The 18,918-nt window shown below is 37.7% G+C and overlaps 1 protein-coding gene across 15 annotated transcripts in view; it reads right to left on the reverse strand.

Annotated features, from left to right (window-relative positions):
• The window catches only part of ATP11B (ATPase phospholipid transporting 11B (putative)), a 66,009-nt gene that overhangs the window by 21,735 nt on the left and 25,356 nt on the right, over window positions 1-18,918 (reverse strand). For 13 of the 15 annotated variants that reach the window (XR_013183664.1, XR_013183665.1, XR_013183666.1 and 10 more), the window contains exons 9-26: window positions 16,260-16,324; window positions 15,626-15,707; window positions 14,573-14,723; window positions 12,365-12,562; window positions 11,937-12,095; window positions 11,466-11,638; window positions 11,017-11,085; window positions 10,003-10,076; window positions 9,814-9,917; window positions 9,479-9,660; window positions 8,555-8,758; window positions 8,115-8,268; window positions 5,358-5,460; window positions 4,975-5,120; window positions 4,107-4,166; window positions 3,702-3,829; window positions 2,723-2,861; window positions 899-922 (exon numbers count right to left, since the gene is read on the reverse strand). Coding sequence is in view for 12 of the 15 variants with exons in the window: in XM_077184099.1 (XP_077040214.1) it covers window positions 899-922; window positions 2,723-2,861; window positions 3,702-3,829; window positions 4,107-4,166; window positions 4,975-5,120; window positions 5,358-5,460; window positions 8,115-8,268; window positions 8,555-8,758; window positions 9,479-9,660; window positions 9,814-9,917; window positions 10,003-10,076; window positions 11,017-11,085; window positions 11,466-11,638; window positions 11,937-12,095; window positions 12,365-12,562; window positions 14,573-14,723; window positions 15,626-15,707; window positions 16,260-16,324 (2,215 nt within the window). In the remaining 3 variants the exon portion in view is untranslated. The remainder of the gene's footprint in view (window positions 1-898; window positions 923-2,722; window positions 2,862-3,701; window positions 3,830-4,106; window positions 4,167-4,974; window positions 5,121-5,357; window positions 5,461-8,114; window positions 8,269-8,554; window positions 8,759-9,478; window positions 9,661-9,813; window positions 9,918-10,002; window positions 10,077-11,016; window positions 11,086-11,465; window positions 11,639-11,936; window positions 12,096-12,364; window positions 12,563-14,572; window positions 14,724-15,625; window positions 15,708-16,259; window positions 16,325-18,918) is intronic. The other 2 variants (XM_054639284.2, XM_077184093.1) reach the window with 1 other exon arrangement.

The raw sequence follows: 18,918 nt of genomic DNA on the forward strand, positions 1-18,918 counted from the left end.
GAAAAGACACTTTGTTTCAAGGCTAATAACACACAAAATTAAGCTAATTCTGAAACACTGAAATCTGTCACTTTTGTATTCTCTTGTGCTCATAAATTAAACTATCAAAACTCTGAACAAGGTCTACAACAATAAAATCTCAGCTCTGACAACCAAGCAGGGATGCTGAGATTGTATCTATCTACACACATGCTACTCAGGGCTGCCATTCTACACCAGGTCCAGCCTGGAACTGGCTGGGGGATCACGGGGAAGATTTTGCTGTTTCACAGCTGGTTTTGCCACTGGCAAACTGAGCAATGACCAAATCCTCAACTCTGTGTTTACTGGCAGCAGACTAAGCAAGCAAGGAGGGAGGTACCACATGCAGACAGGCAACCAAGGTCATCCTAGAGCTGATGTGTCAGTACAGCACAGGGGCACGGAACTGGGGTTCACACAGTTGTAGTTCTTGTTGCAGAGCTCTGACAAAAAATCCCAACAGCCTGAGGACAGATCTCACAACTGCTTCTCTCATCTATACATAAGGTACAAAATAGAGGCAGCCATGAGTCTGGATTTACTGATCATTTTAAAGATCTTTGTGATAACATGCCTTTTGAAGCCTTGGATTTACTTGTCCCACCAACAGTAATGGTTAACAAGTAATGTGCTTGTTGTTAACTGCTGCAATATTCATCTTAAAAGTAAAATTAAACTTCTTCTCCTGAGTGACCTGTGAAAGAAAGTGTCTTTGCTAACACTGCTCTCAATGGTCACAGAGTTAGAACGCAAAACACACACAGGTTCTTGCCACCATTTTATTTTTGAACACATTTACACTGCGGATGCTGCATCCTTTAATCCTATGAAGTAACAGATACAATATCTTGTATCTCCTCCTCTTCTAAACTCTTACCATTTGCCTGTTAGGTTTCAATATCTGACGACATGCACAGCATGAAAAAGGGGGGAGAAAAAAGAACTAAAAGATCAAGTTGTTGCACAATGTGTTGAGGTAAGCCTAACAAAGCACCAGCATTACCAAAGTATTTACAGTCTCTTCTATTCTGCTCTGCTCTGAACTGAGAACTTGGAATGGAGACGTGAGGCCCTGCACTAACACTACCTGTACCACACATCTGTACAGGTGATCACTTCTTGAGGACTTAAGAAAGCACTTCAGCAGCACACAAAATCCTCTTGCTCTTAATTTTGGCTTTTCCAGGCACACATTAAATTTGCAAGAAACTATGCAATGAAGATATTTCACTGCAACACAGTTCTACCTACAGTTCTAATCAACATCTTTTAGCAAACACAGAGAGGCAGAGTAACTAAAACCCAGAAAAATCTTAGAATTCATTCGAAGTCATATCACATAAGAAGCTAAAGGGCAGCTGCCAATCCCCCAAACCAAACAGTTGTTACTAAATACAATGGGAGAAGTCTCTTCCTAGCCCGTGGACATTTACTAAGCAATTCTGAAGTGTGGTGCTTTGACAACTGAAGATGGATGCACCACACACACTGATTCATAGTCTAAAATTACCTCATTACAAGAGTCCTGAAGGACCTTTACCAGCTCAAAATAATTTCAAATCCCACAGCTTGTAACAAATGACAAGAGAGGACACACTCATGCCTCAGCTGGAAAGAGACATTTTCGTCTAAAGCACAACTATTTTAATATTCTTATCAATCATCTGATGATGGAACGGCTGCTCCAGGTGGCTGCACCACTCCCCCTTCCCTGCTCCTCCCTCTGCCTGCAGCCCCTCAGGACCATTCTGTTCCCTGCCTGAACATCACTGCATTTCTGACTAAACTTCCTGAGCTCACACCCACTCCCTGGCACCAGGTGACACTGGGAATTCAGCAGGATGCTGCTTTTCTCCCTTGTGCCCTAACTTGCAACTCTGCCAAGCATTATGAGAATTGGCAAGTTCTTCATGCCAGTATTAAGTATGGCATAATGAGAAGGAAGTGTATTTTTCCATTACTGCCCATGTTTAACAAGGGAAAAATCAGTATCTAATTGTTTTAAATTGAATTAAGTAACTCAGAACCAAGGAAAATAAGGAAACAGACTTGTAATGGTCTCATTCAAGCTTTAGAGATTTTTGTAAATGATTCTTCCTGTGAACTTTAACATCTTTAAAATAAAAAGTGTCAAATTTGTGTATGATGATTTCATTAAGGTATGGACTTAAAAACACTTACTGAATAAACAGCATAATTTAAAAGTAGCTTGCACTAAATTTAGAAAAATTCAGAGTAACTAAAATAACATTTTCAGGAGAAGCTTTAAGACTTTTGTCAACTTTCAGCCTAACTTTGTAACAGTTACTGAAGAGAAGTCATTGCTTCTCTTGCTTGACATTGCAATTAAGTCCAATTCAAAAAGAGTTTTGAATGAATGAATATAAATTCTAATTTGCTGACATTATGAAATAGGATTTTGACAAAACAGTTTATGAAATACAACAAAGTTTAAGACAACCATGATACATCTATTATCATGAAAGATATGTTCTTTAGGGACATATGCTTTCTGACAACACCTTACAGTTTCCATGCTAAGAAATGTTACTCTTGAGAGCACACACAAATACTGACAAAGAATCTTTGATAATTGTAATTGATAAAAACAAAATTTTTTGGACACAGGAGGATTCTTCAAAAAAGCATTAAGAAATACCAACAAAAACACAGTGGTAGAATAACACTTATGATATTGTACCTGGCCATTTCCCAGCAGAGAAGTGTCTTCTCCCATTAGAAGATACGAGCCATAAAAGAAAACAAATGCATGAAAGAAGCCCAAGATGGTCCAGTAAAGAAATGGTTTAAACCCCAGATGGGCATTTTTACTGATGTCTCTGCAGAAATAAAACAGATTTGGATTTCATACTGTCCATAACCATCAGCTATCCACACTGCATGACTGCTACTGGTTTGAATAAATGTACCTTTCAACTGCACCAAGACACATTAAACAAATGCTGACATATGAAAAAAAATACATAAATCATGGGGAAAAAAAAAACCTCTGAGCTCTCAAGATTTGGCTCTGCTTTAAGGAGAGGTCACCAATGGCCAGGGTCTCTAATGGGTCAAATTCAGAATAGCACAAACTAGAATTCTTGTCCCTGGAGGTGGAACTGAAAGAGGAAGAAAAAGCCAGATCTCCTGATACTTACCCCTTGCTCTGCTCAAAGGACCTTTACAAAAACAGAAACATCTGAGAGGAGACATCTCTTTTTTACAAAAATATCTATTTTTTACTCCAAAAAGTATGCAGTGCAACATACTACCACTGGGAGGACATCTAATTCTACAGGAAATCACTCCTCCTCTTAGTAAAGGATTTTTTGTGGTGATTCCCCTAATCATGGTGTCCTAGTTTTTCATTCTCCTTGTCTGAGTGATTTTCATCTCCTACATGTAATGCAGGAGAAGGCTGCCAATCATGTACACTGACCAAGTGCTTAGTGCTCTTCACTCATAACATCGCTGACATAAAAAGACACTTCTATTAAAATATTCCTTTTAATTGACTTTTAGGATGAGAACTATGTAGCTTTAATTCTTCCTCATCAACATAGTTACTAAAAATGCCTAAATTACAGATAATTATTGTAGCAAGTTCAGAGCTGTGCAGATGCCACTGCTGCTGCACAAGATGTGTCCCTGTGGGAACTGATGCAGGCCATACATACCTGTAGAGCACAGGTTTACTCTGCAATACATGCGGGTGCACATGCTGCTCAAAAAGACTGTAGATGAGGACAGGCAGGGAAGTGAAACAAATATTGTACAAAGTCAGGTATACACTGTCATAGAGCGTCTGCAAAGGAAAGCAAAAAGCATTTTATGCCTTGGAATTGATAGAGATTTATTAGCACACTTATAGCAGCATTGATTGATCAGTTACATTAATTTGCTAGTTAGGAAAACAGCTACACTCACATAACAATCTAATAACATCAGCTATCAACTACAGAAAATGAAGCTGGGTATTTGCTAAGTGTAACATCTCTACTGCTCCTTGTGTCACCCTCCTATTTTCTTAATTATGGACCTCAAGTGTTTCACAGACAAGATGGCAGGCATGCAATACTTACTTGTTGTGAAAACAAACAGAAGAACTGATATAAAAATTGTGGTGTAATAAAGCACACATTCTGAAATAAAGAGAAATTAAGGAAATAGTTAATCCTTAGTACATGCCTCACAGCCCTAAAAGAAATTGCTAACTCTTAGAAGCTGCTAAAAATACATAGGAAGACCACAAAGCCTTTCAGCATTTTACTTGGCAAAGTAAAACAAGCTGCTTTTCTTGAGGGGATATTTTGTTTGTTTGTCCTTTGGGACAATGAACTTGAAAAGTATGAGCTTAACTATATGTGCTTGATGAGCACATCTCACTACAGGAGTCTAAGTTGCAATTAAGTAGAAGAAATCCATTCATTTTCCCCTTCTGCTTCTTTTTAAGAATTTCTTTGCAGAATAGTTTCCACATTTTGTTCAATAAAGCTGTGACATGCTCTTGTGAGTTTGTTACACAGAAGCAAACAAAGAAGAAACCAAAATATAACACCATGCTATTGCCATCAAATGAAAGAAATCAACTTCAAAAGGGACTTGGGAGCCAAACTGAAATCCCAGATAAATTTCAATAAAGATAGTGAGTTTTGACTTGTTTTAAAACTGATGAACAAGTGAAAAAAACCAAAAGCACCCAAACAAACAAACAAAACCCGTGCCTTGAGAAAACAAACACATCAGCCTCTCAGCCTAGACAAACTCACTGCAGTATTTAAAGCCTATTTCTAGGTGGAAAGACTAAACAATTCCATAGTTAAACTAATACATTTGGTTGTAAAAGATAAAATAAAAAAGCTCAGAAAACATGTTTAAACAGAGATATTTAACCTGATCCCAAAAAAATCTCAGATCTGAAATAAATTTTTTGCTGGGAAAAAAACTCACCTTATAAAAAAAGTACTGTACAAGGGTTGCTATTCTAATATAGTAAAAGTGCCCATGAACAAAAAGCAACTTGGAGAGGAATTTAAATCGTGCTATTGCATAGTCACTGTTTCTTACAGCTTGCCTTCCTTCCTTGCCCATGATTCCTGTAATGTTTGGAAAACAAAACACAAAACAGGTCAAGTATAACAACAACTGAAGTTTAAAAAACCCAACACCATACATCTGAAGCTACAGCTCTGTTTTCCTTCACTTCAACACCATAAGGACTTCAGCAGTGTTGCAAAGGAAGATATTCCTCAAACTTAAAACTGAAGGAAGCTGCTCATGTGATGCTGATTCAAATAAAGAAGCCCCAGTTGGTGGAGACAGAAGGAAGTTACCTATGCCAACATGTGCCTCCTGGATCATGCTCACATCATTAGCACCATCCCCGATCGCTAACGTTATGGGCTTCTCCGGAGAGGTTTTTAACAGTCGAACCACCTGGAAAAAGAAAATGAAACACTTTTGGACTAGACAGTCTAGCTACAAACCATGTCAGCAATTCCCAAGTATCTCAGTTAGCTGCCTATCTGTAGATATAATTAATATGTTTTATGAACATGCATGTTTGGGTAAAAACTATCTTCGGCATATCACATGCATACATTAATTCCTTCTTTAGAAAAGCTGCCTGTTTTGGAGCACAAGCCTGATTTAAATATTATATCTGCCTTAAGCCTATTTTCCTGTTCTTATTTCAATGTTCTGTTCCAACTCTTAGTTTGGTGCTTTATCATACAAAACAAAGTCAAGTAAAATTTAGAACCGAAAATTCACTTACAGACTAATACAGATTTAATGCCCTTTAATAAACCCAGATTCTTCGTATTTATAATTAATGGAACTCATCCAGGTGAAAGAAGAATTTGAAAAAGCAAATGCATTAGCTAAAAAGTCAATATGCCATTATTAAGAAAAATAGCTTCTTTCTAAAGCAACTTCATTATCATCAAGGGGTATCCTCAACTGACAAAGAAACAGAAGAAGATATGACAGAATGAGAGAAAAAACTGTTGACATGCAAGGCCCTAAAATACTCTGAAGAGGAGCAGTGATAACATATCTTCAATGTAAGTGTCAATAATATTCTAAATACAAAGGAATTAGTTAGATGAGGCTTTTGGTTAAGGAGAATTAGTGATTCATTAACCTCCCACAGAGCCCTAGCTTAAGGTAGAAGCTTCACTAATTCAGTTGTAAGTGGGCTGCAGGTAAAGGTACGAATGCAGATCAAGAGGTTTTCCAAAATCAAGAAATAAATATGTATGAAAAAACATTTTCCCCCTCAAGTTCCAGAATCCCCAAAGTGGAAATATCAATGGAGCCACTGCATGAAGTTAAGTAGACACAAAAAACTGTATTGGAGTAATTGAGTTATGGCTGGCAGTGTCAGGGCATTGATTCACAGGAATGGGAATTCACTTCACACAAAGAACACAACAGCGATTAAACAAAGTCCACAGCTCAGAAAAATCCACCTGATTGTGGGAATACATTCCCTAATTGCAGGTATTAATATTCAAGTTTAAAGGCTCCTCATTCCTAAGGGGCAATTATTTCAAACACATTTAGTATTAGATCCCAGGAAGCAGCCTTAGAGAGGTAACAAGGCTGCAGGACAGCACCCAGATCAGTCCTCTTGAGATCCCCAAGGCCTGGGAAATTTGGACAGACAAACATCTATGTGAAAAGGTCAAGACAAAGCCTTTAGCAAATTTTAACAGCAGCAGTCAGCAGCAGCTCCAAATGACTGAAATGATGATGTTTAAACAAGGTTTTGAGTCATAAAACATACCAAAATTAGTAGTGAGACCACTAACCAAACATTAACATGCATTATAATTAAAGGTGCAGGAAGTATTAAGCTGAGTTCCAGCTTAATATTGGAATAAACCTCACAAAAAGTCTGCCTACTGCAAAAAATAATGTTCAATACTAGACTAAACTGCCCTGCACTTCCTTCCCTACCCCTCAAATTGTTTGGCATTTGTCTTGGTGATTTATATACTGCAATATTTGAAATTAAAAATTCACTGCAATTAAAATTGCATTTTGCTGTATTTCATGACTCAAGACAGGAAATAATCTCCATTATCTGCTGGTGAGGAGAAGAATTAAGAAAAGCAGTACAAAACATTATAAATCAAGTTAAATGACAAAATAAGAACAAGGACACAACACTGACAAATAAGTGCACCTTAAAGAGACAGCATGGCAAAAATTTCAGCCAAGAAATGTACAGAGTTGACACATCCAACAGATTGGTTTACTCAGGGTAACTAAGCTGCAACTTCCTTTCAACATTTCACTGAAACTAATAGCAGGTGAACAGTTCTATACTGAAGTGATTCTAAAGACTGCATGAGAACTCTGGAGGGAAGAGTGACCTCCAAACAGGTCACTCCTGTTACAGTAGAACAGCCTCCCCCCTGAACATCTGATACCTCACAGAAGGGTTTCCTAGTGCTTTAAGGTAAAGAGAAGTCTTATCATTAAAAGAAATTTTCAAAAGGAAAAAATATTTATAGTCCTTCAGAGCTTAGCATTCTGGAGTTAAAAAAAAAATAAATCACAAAATCTGATTTTGAATCTTATCCAACATGTATTTGAGTAAAATTTAGTATTGTGAATGAAAAATTTTATTAGAAGAGAGAATTAAGGCAAATCTTTCCTGAAGACTAGGCCTTGCCTTCCCTTCTACTTCTTCCTCAAACTTGGGTATTTTTAAAGTATTTAGAGAAGCACAGTTTCTCCTTAAAGATTAATGAATTTTCAATTTAGTGTTTTGGTTTGGAGAAGTGGTGGAGCAGCTAAGGCAAAAACATGCAGGAGACTGGGAGAGCTGCTGCCTTACTGAACACTCAAGAGGCAGAATAAAGATGAGCTTGGTGGCAGTTTGATTTCTCCATCAACTTGCAAATTTACAAACACACATGTAGAAACTTCTGAGCAAACTACTCTAGATCTGAATTTAACAAGGATTCAGAGGTCACAAAAAGGGTCAGACAAACAAACAAAGCAGTTTCAGACATATTTGCCTTCTCAAAGCATGACAAAAATACTTCAAAGGCAATCCTGACCATATTGTCACTTACCTTTGCTTTCTGAAGGGGTGCCATGCGACAGCACAACACTGCAGAGCAGTTTTTGCAAACTTCCATGAACAGTTTTTCATGTTCCCTGAGTGCAAGAGAGAGGCTGGTCCCATCCACAACCAGTCCATGCTGGATAACATGGTCTTCCTTTATTCTATTTGGGGATAAAAATGTTGAATTTGTACCAGTGTTAATGGTAAAATTCTGATTTTGCTATAAACTATGTTGTTGGCCAGACAATAAGCAAAGGAGTTAATTGTCAGACAGACTACTTCTTCCAGTCTGTTATATAAATAATTTTAATATGTTAATAAATAATTTTTTTTAAAAGACAGCTTTTTTATTTGGCACATGCATCAAAGAGACTGCCATAAAATATAAAAATGAAAGCAACCCAAGCTGAGATCATCACTGCAATAGTGACTTCTCAGTTATTTTACCTCTTGGCTAGCTGCCTCAGCTGTTCTGCACAGGTACTGTCTGACTTGTGCTGCACAAGCTCAAGGATGTTCATGGTTCTGTGAAAGTGTCCACAGGATAAACTGACACTAACAGCTGTTTCGTGCTTGTCTCCAGTGAGCACCCACACTTTGATACCAGCCAGCCTGAGGGCTTCTATAGTTTCTTGGACTTTCTCCTGCAGTCTAGAAACAAGAAAAATCTTAAATAACCAACTGAACAATTTACAAACAAAAGAGCTCATGCTGTAACTCCATGCTACCAACTGTAACCCCACTGTCATGGTGAGTTAAGTTTGCCTTTCCAATGTTACATATATTTTCAGAGAATCATAGTCTGGCAAATGATATTCTGTTACCACCAACAAAACAAAGGCCTAGATGAAACAAAAACTAAATTTCAATCCTTCTAAGGGATAAAAAATTTGTAATAAGCATATCCTGATTTAAACTAGGCACTGCCACTGCATTTGAGAAGCTTTAAAACAGTCCACAGTAATTCCTGGCTACTGAGGTGCATGAAAAGCTTCTCAAGCCCCATGTGCTCACTTCAGCGTCCAACACACCCTGGGACCTACAGAGCACAAGCACAGTGCTTTGCAAAGGAGCTGTGTGTAGAAGCTTTCCCAAGGTATTTGCTGTTACCCTAAATATTTGCTGCAATTATTCCATTTCACATACATGACATCTCTCCCGATGAAACACACTGTACATCACCGTTATTAAGGCAGAATCAGTTGGTACAAGTTTTGTTTTGAATCTGCCTCAATCCAAAGGTAAATATACTAAAGAAAAATAACACAGAACTTTTAGTCATAGTGGGAGAGCTTTTCACACTTCATATTTCAAGTATAAATCCTAAACTTGCTGGGTTTGAACATAGATAGCAATAACTCCATGGCATACTTGTCTTCTACTCCTGTAGCTCCAAGCAACTCCAGATCCCTTTCTATGAAGTTGAACACATCTGCCAATCTCTCCTCCCGCTGCTGTAAGGCAGTCCTGGCCTCATGAAGGCGTTTGCCAATTTCTTGGTACTCCTCGGGTGTGAATCTTCTGTAGGCCACACACAAAGTTCTTAGGCCTTTCTGCAAGAAAATAAAAGGCTACATTCAGAGTAGACAAGTTTCTGATCTAACAAGGTGTCACCAGCAATTTTTTCACTTCAAGTCACAATTTATACGGCAAGGATTTTCTTCTGATCAGCTGAGGCTGAGAGCTGGGCAAGCCTACACACTTACCAAAGCAAACTCATCCACATGTATCCTTGTTTTATCTATTTCTCCACTCTTACTACGAGGAAGAATGGAAGATTCTGCTCCCTTTGTGAATAAAAGCTTCTCCCCTAGAAAGTCAAATAGAACTGAAATTAAAAATAATGTTGTTTAAGAAGTTCTCAAGTGCTGCTTGTGCAATTTCTGATCACATACCTGAGGGACTCTCTACAATGACACTCATTCGTCTGCGATTTGGATCAAACTCCAAAACATGAAGCAATTTATACCTGCATTTTGTGTTTTAAAAGAGGGAACAGGAAGAAAACATTTTTAGAAATAAACTTCCAAAGACAATTACTTATAAATAGACTCTTACACCACAGACCTTTCCTCAAAGTGTTATTTTTGTATAGAAACTCTGAAAGCAAAGCTATCACTGCTGAACAACAATCACTGTTCATTGCTTTTTATGAATTTATATATGCTTAATTCCATTCTGTAAGAATAAAAGGTTCTTCTACCAACAGGAATGGCTTTCTGAATACTAACTTGGCATTTGGCAATTACAAATAGCTCCTATCTATTTCTTCACCCTTCTGTCATTATTTCAAGTATAACTTTGAAAACTACATTTTGTTTCTGACAAATTTGTAAAAATCTAGACTGTCAAAAAAGTGTGTGTGCCCTGGTAAGTGGATTAGTTTTTGTTATATTACCACTAGCTTAGCAAATTAATTTTAGACATTTAAATGCAAAGTACTGCCAACTAGCTGACACAGATCAAATGAGTAAAAGGAGTTATGGAATACTGCACACATACAGTTATTAATAATTTGAACTCATTTTAGGAAAGTTTAAAATATCTGATTAGATTATGCACAGACGAGACTGATTCTGGGAATTTCGAGAGCTGAAACAAAACTTGAATAAGCAATTCAGTTTTCCAACTCTGCTACAGTCTCAACCTTTGAGGAATGGGCAAAGATACAAACTGTTACAACACACACCTACACAGAGTAACTCACACAAAATTCTTGCATCTCAGCTACAATTGGTAAGGAATAAGATGCAAGCTGTCTTGAAGACATCAAGGGAAAAGCATTAAACAGAGCACGCTGTGGAAAGGCAAGGTTTGCTTATGAACAAAGAGGATTAAGAGGAGAACATTACATTAATCTTCACTACTGTTCTAGCCTTCAAAATAATCAAGGAAAAAAAACAAAATACCTCTCTGGTTTTCCAAGACTTTTTACTTCCATACTGTCTCCACTAATTCCAGTAAATACTACTCCGACCCTAAAAGTAAAGAAGATATACACTTAATTATGAATTTAGACAAAATGCCTCTTAATGGAGGGAGGGGAAGATGGCAGGGAAGAAAAGGAGAGACTCTTACACCCCATTACTGTATTTTGCTCTAGGGAAAACTAAGAATGCCCATTTCTGCAGTATTTTATTCACATTATACTCTGACTACTGTAATTTCTCACGTATTTTCATAAATATTTCAAATCATCACTTTATAATACACCTAGGGGGTTGTGTATTTTACATTTGAATGTTTTCCCAGTAAGGTGACAGTGCCAGGCCCTGGTCTTCACCAGTGTCCTGAGCCATTTGTAAGGCTGCCCTTGCAGGCAATTCCTGTGTCAGACAGCCCTGGCAGTCCTGCTCACCGGCTCGCAGCTTCCACCAAAGCCTTCTCATCTGGGGAAGAAGCATAATATTCCAGGGGGGATGTTATTCCATTGGCATGCCAGGGACCATCAGCACCATCTGTCTGATCTGCATTGATCTGCACTGTATGGCACAGACAAACTGCTTTCAAGAAGAGCTCTTCCTCTTTCACCTACAAGAAAGAAAAAACTTGATTTGTAACATTTACACATCAACCCAGTTCTGAACACACTTAAGGAAAAAGTGGTTTTACTTACAAATCTGCCAAGCATTTCATGTTAAATAATCACATCTCAACATGCTTAATAAATATTATTTGTTCAGTGACACTTGAAAGCGTCAAGCTATTCAGAAATTCTGATTTATGTTTGGCTTGGGATTTTTTTATGCTAATGGTACAAGAATATATCTCTGAAATAAAGCACTTTCAAACTAGGATGACTAATGGTGGGAAAACCAAAGAGCCTTACCAAACCATGCCTATTTCCATCTGGAGAATCTTCAGAAAATCCCTCTGGAGTTAGTTTACCATTGACCTCTTGGTACTTTATGCCATTAATAGAGCACTCCCGAAACTGCATCTCATTTTCAGTTAATGTACCAGTTTTGTCTGTAAACACATACTCTACCTTTTGTAAAATAAAACAAAAAAAACCAACTTGGAATTACATGTTCTTGTTAGAAGAAAAAAGATACAATAATCTCCACTCACACTTTCTTTTACACACATTTTTTAATCATATAAGAATTTTAAGTTCTGCATCACATCTTTATACCTTATTTTAAAATTAATCAGAAATCATATCACAAGTAATAAAAATCCCACTGTAACAAATTTTAATATTAAAAACTAAGTAAAAAATAGATGAAAAAACCCAACAGACAACATATTTTTTACCTGTCCCAATTCCTCATTGAGGTCCGAAGTATTTACTTGTGCTCTCTGGTTTGTTTCTTCATGATAGAGGTCAAGATCCCAGCCAATAAAAAAAGATCCAAGAAATTTCTGCATCTCCACAGTCACATAGAGTGAAATGGGTATGATAAAATTGTAAAGTACCAGAAAAGCAAGGAAATCTGAAATAAATCTCAGGATCTACAAGAGAAAAAAAGAAAAAGTGAAGATTACCACAGTGGTCAGGTGAAACATGGTGACTTAATTATCCTTCAATATGCATGCAAAATGAAAAACTGGGAGAGCCAGAGAAGCCCAAGTCCCCCCCACACACGAGAGAGACAACGCTCCAGTGACAACACAGGCATTTGCAGGTTGCCCCAGTAACACGCCTTCACACTGATGCAAAGTCTGCCTTAAGCTCTGACTGGAGGTTTCAATTCACAAGTTCATTAATTTTTGTCTCTACTGAATCTGTGAGGAGGGCTGCCAATTAATATTAACTGTCATGGTGATTCTGTTTTCCAACTCTGAAAAAGTTTGGTCTGAGAAATCAAATGTATTCCCCATTCCATCAAACATCATCATTCATGGAAGCTTTTCGAGGAACCCTAAATTGTGAAGGCAAACAAGTGATTTTCCAGACTGTCAGAGGAATCTGCAAGCACTCTGTTGGTTCAGGACAGCAAAGTGTCACAAGGGTTCCTGTCTACTGGCACTCCCCAGTTATTTGGGTGATCCAGACTGCACAAAAAGAAAGGGACCACATGGATTTCTTTTATGCCTCTTCAAATCATTGTGTTCCACACACACATTTCAGGCAAACACCAATGTGACAGGAGAGAAACTTCTTTTTACTAGGTATGATAATTTTAACAAGCCCTGAAATGCAACACTACAGTCTCTTTTCATCTGCACAACAAACTCAGTATCTAAATTGTACTTTGGAAAGACTCTTACCAACACTTGAATATTGAGCAAGGGAGACTAGAGATGACAAAAACCAGGCCACCTCTTTTAACTCCAGCAGATATTGGTGCAGGAGAACATTTTAAATAAAGGAAGCATAAAAGTAGTCAACAATTTGCAAAGCTAAATAATGTCTATTTTTCCTCTTTAGGGAGCATTGTTGTAAGTATTTAATAAATAATTAAAGTAGCTGGCAAAAACTCAGCAAGTTCTGTGCCTAAAGAGATCTTCCAAACTAAACCAGAAAAGACGGACAGAAAGTGAGAGCAGTAATTCATCTAAGGGAGGTAGTGACAATTACTTAAGAGAGTTTCTTTAAGCAATGGCAATGAAAAAACAATCTGCATACACAGGAGGAGATGGACAGAGAAAGAACTCTGAGTAAGGATGCCAGCATGCTGAGAAATGAAAAGCAGATTGTAGAAGTCAACATGGGAGACAGAAAAACAAAGACATGACAGAAGGAGAATGACACTGCAGAAACACACATGGCTCTCTACACTCCTGATGGCAAAGGAATGGAAAGATTGAGGAAATACTTATCCCTGCTCTTTTCAGAACTGAAAGGCTCCACAGGCTAGACTAACTCACATAGCAATTATTTCAGATTAAGCTCCTGAACTGCTTTGGACAAAGGCAGACTCATATAGAAATCAAAAATTAAAGAGAACATAGAAAAATACAGACTAATTGGAAAAAGAGATACTTTTCAGAGCCATAGATTTCAGGGACACTTTAAAGGATCCCTTCAATCTCTAAAGAGAACTGAGCAGGCAAGCAGAAGCTTGAGCAAAATTGCAGCCTTACAAAATTGCCCAAACCATCTCAACATCACAGAAAGTACAAAATGCCTGAACTGTGAAATCACTGCAATAGAACATACACAAGGACAGCCACCCTTGTCCTCTTTTCCTTTATGGAATGACAAAAGACATCCTAAAGAACAATAATTACAACATAGACCATGAGAAATATGTCCTAACAAAGCCTTTTCAAAAGTTTTCAAAAAGTCTGGTCTTTTCATAATGGAAGGAAAAGTCCAACCAGTAACAGAGGTAGAAATATTTCTACACAGTGGTGAGGATACATGGGACTAACTCAAAAAACACTGAGACAACAGCACAGAGACCTGCAAGTGGATCATGTGGTGGTTACACGTAGCATAGAGACATAATATATATGACACTGAGTGCATATTGGTTGAGTGTTCCTCAGATATGCAACTGGACAGAACTACGTTACCTTACTGCTGTTTCTTTCATGCTCTGTTTTTTCATTATACCAAGGCTCATCCCATTTCTCTTCAGCTTGCCATGCATACTTTAAAATAGTGCTCAGAATGGCTTCAAAGAGGAGGATTATTAGATAAATAATCAAAAAGGAATTCATGGACCTATAAAGAGCCAAAAAAGTAAAGCAAGACATTTCAGTTTATTTTACTTCATCTGTTGACACAGTGTGGTTACATGAATTGATCAAAAACTTGCTGGACCTTTTTTAGAAAGTGTAGCCTGTGCTTGATACAGATATAAAGTTACTATGCAACAAGCAGGCAACAGAATGGGAAAGAAATTCTACCTCTGACTAAATTAAACCCTCTACATAGCAATATGAAGCCTAGATTAAGGTGCAGGAACACCCCAACAGCTGACTTGTGTCACACCTACAGTCCCACACTGGTCCTCTTTTTCCCCAAGGAGCTTCCAAGGCTGTGCAGGCAGTGCAGTACAAACAAGCACAGCAGAAATCCATGGCTGCACTTTTTCCTCAGTTAGAAGAGCACTACCATGTGCAGCTGAGCATTTAACCCAGGCCAGGCTACAGCAGGATAGTCACCCCTGCTTCTTGTTCTGTAGCCAGCCAGACCATCCTTCCTGCCTGTACTTTTATGCTGGAACTTCTCTTGTGCTACATACAGCTGTTTGTATGTAGCTATATATTTGCACAAGAATGCCAGGGGGCTCTCTCAGATTTTTAGTAACTGGAATAAAGGCAACATATCAGAACCCCTTTTCCTTTTAAAATAAATCATGAGACTCAATGTAAGTATCTATCATAGTAACACCTATCCTGCAACCAGGAGCAAGCTTAGTTATTTCCACTTTGTACACTACTAAAGGATGTAATATCAAAAAATAGATTTTATCTTTATAGCTTCCTACTGAAGGCAAGGCAATTAATACTCTCTTCCCTTTGCCTATAACTCAATGATGAGACCACCAGGGTTTTAAGGCTACACAGGAAAAGCTAAGTTAAAGCTCTACAAATAAGAGAGATATTAGAAAATAAACATACTTTTCTACTGCTGACCGTTTCTGAGATTTACTCTTGTAATTTAATGCCATCTTTGTCTCCATACCTGTATACACAGCAACACCTGGGAAGGAAGGGGGGAAGAGTCAGACTTCACTTTCTGCATAAATACAATTTGCAGAATTTTTCATTTTTAGAGATATAGGATAAAAGCAAAAGGTGGTACTACTTCTGTGTTTACTATGAGACAGAATTTTGTACTGTTTGCAAGACTCTTCTGTAGTAAGAGTACTGCTGAAGTAATTTTAACACCTACTTTAACACTCTTCATTATTATGACTGTACTGCTCTTCAATATGTATTTTATGGAAATCAGCATGGTAAATCTCAGGAGAAAGCCTTCAACAATAGGTAACAGTAAGAACAGTCATTTATCCATTGAAGTTAAGTTATTCCTTTATCAAACCACTTCAAATATTTTCACAGAGCAGAGCTGGAACTTTATATCCTTAGAGGTTCTTCAGCATAATATCATTACTTTCATCTATAATCATATCCCCTCAGGTAACAGTCAGCAAGATTATTACATTTTCTTCAGTGCAAGTAGAATTAAAACACAGTTCATCAACATGCTTTAAGAAGAGAATACTCTTTAAATATTTAGATGTCTACAAACCAAATATTTCTTTAGTGTTTTTTAATCTTGCTCCACGAAGTAAGAGACTTTCAGGCCCAAGAGGTCTAAAAAGAAATAGACATATCAGCATGTGAACATAAGCTGTTCTGTATTCTGGAGAAGTACTGAAATCCAGTTTCCTATGCAAAGCTGTCCTATGTCCCCTACAAATTCCCAATGCAGCAACTCAATCAGTGATCTTACCCCTTTCACCACACCTCCCACACGTCTCCACAGAGCTCTCTGTTTCCTTTCATGTCTCCTTTGGTCACTGCCAAACTCCCCCACCGCTGTTCCATATCCCATAATACTGACTGAGCTAAATATTCCAAATGGGTGCTTCAGAGAGACCCACAAGGTACTTGGGAAGGAAGCAGGCAAGAAACCAGTGGAGCTCAGTGTACCCAAAGTGCTGGTTCAGGTTTGGCTAATTTACCAATCCTCTACCCCTCTGTCAGACTGAAATGATCTACAAAATTCAAAAGATATTCATACCAAAGAAACAAACAATTAGATGGGTACCATGGCAGCAGTGCCAATTTTTTTTTCCTAACATAGAGATACAATTTCAGGAGGTAAAATAGATGTTTCTTCCTCACATCTATCACACTACAATAACACATTAATTTCTTTGGCTAATTTCATCACAAGCAGTGCTGTGAAAATAAGGGCCTAGTTAGAAACAAGGTTACTATAAGGTTAGAACCATATGTTCTACTGCAGCAGCTGTATCATCTTTTGAAACTGCCAGCAGGGTGGGTTTGAAATTTAAAAAAAGTATTTTTTCCACTATTTCAAATGAAAGCAGAAATTTAACAACTACAGTGGCCAGACTGACATATTAGGTAGAAATAAAAGAATTAGAGCTCAGATGCTAAGTGCTTTGGCATGCAAGCCCTTGGGTTTACCCTATTTTTCCTTTAGCTGTGCCACATGTAGGCCATGATCACTATCAGATAAACAAAGCTCTGAAACTTGAAGTCCCTTTGAAAGTATAATCTGAAGTTACTCAAAAGAGCCGAAGTAAATCCACAACCCACCTCCCACAGTCAAAAAATTAACTTAAATGTTACTGCAAATGTAACAGTTACCATCACAAATACCACGGGTACCAATTATACACACAGATTATGATGGATTCTTTAAATGAAACATACATTTGTTAATATTTTAGGCTAGACTCAGACTAAGTGAAAATTTGAGTTAAAGCAACTAAATTCTTGAGCATTTAAAATTTTCACATAAGAAACGTAATTTATATTTCTGGATTCAATTTTGTAAAACCAGCCTGACAAACCCAAAATACCAAACCTGAATCAGTGCAACACAGACTAGATAAGTTTATCTTAGACAGAGATACAGCTCCACTAATAGTCAGAACATGCATTTATTTTTTTCACCTCCCTTTAAACCAGCTGTTTTACATTGTCAACTGAATTCTTTTGATAAATTATCCCATATGTCAAGCTTGGCAGGAATTAATTCTGAAAAGCTCTCAATGAAGTAGCAAAAGTGACCTTACAGAACAGCTGAGTGGGTTTTGGGGGGTGGCATGGGTGAGGCTTTTTGGTGAGGGTAACTAAGCCACTGAACTTGGGGCCAAGTGACCTGGCTGCTACACTTCCATATTTCTGGCAAAACTCGATTCACTCTGAACTCCATGTCACTCCCATCCAAAGCTGACAGATGTTTGTCAGTCTCAGACTCAGAGACATTCAGCTCAGACTGAAGGCAGATATTACAAGGAAAACAGTAGTCCTTTAAGATTCAAGTAGAAATTTCACTAAAAAATAAGTGTAAAGGATATAATTTTGGACATTAGAGGAGTGAAAGAACCAAAGCAGATTTACCTGCTTCTGTGACAAATTTACACACAGCACTTCACCTTTTCAGAAGAGGTGACAAAGTTTTTTTGAAAGCTGGACAATCAACAACTCTCAAGATAAAATAACTGAACTTGAATGCTAAGTATTTCTGAAAATTTGGCAATTTCTTGTGAGTGATTTTTATGTCTTTATTTCAAACCATGATCCTTCTCACTTCTGTCCTTCCTGTTTTCTCTTCTATCCTGTTGTGGTGGAGGGAATTGAATGAGCAGCTGTTTGGATGCCTCACTGGTAGCTGAGACCAACCCACGGCAATTAGAAATCTTTCCAGGAAGTCGAGATGGAAGTCTGTAAAAGGCTTCACATCTTTATTTTTGTAATTGCAAGCATGTTTGTTACTTGCTGTGACTGCACAAGGAGAGGTGGTGGGCCCATGATTATGTGGACACAGCTGTGTTGCCTGTAGCAGATGTAAGCACTTATCTGCACAGTCCAGCTATAATTTGAAATAGATACTAAAAATTACAAATTCGTAGCAGAGGCTTTGTTAAACCAGGAATTTCTAGGGATTTCAATGGCAAAAACTCCTTCTCAGTGCCTCTGATGACAGGGGATCTGTTGTAGTATAGATACTACATCAGTGGAAATAGTTTCAGATCAATAAATGCTTTGATTAACAAATAACAGCAAAGTTACCAGCTGATTACCAGTGACAAAAAATTACCTGCCTCGCAACAGCCAAGCTTTCCAGAACTGTTTTATTAAATCTGTAAAACTGGGTAGTAATGAACTTTTTTTCACTCATCTTTTCTCATCTCCATCTGAGGTATGCA

The sequence above is a fragment of the Agelaius phoeniceus genome, chromosome 10 (genome assembly GCF_051311805.1).
Source record: "Agelaius phoeniceus isolate bAgePho1 chromosome 10, bAgePho1.hap1, whole genome shotgun sequence".
Lineage (NCBI taxonomy): Eukaryota > Metazoa > Chordata > Aves > Passeriformes > Icteridae > Agelaius > Agelaius phoeniceus.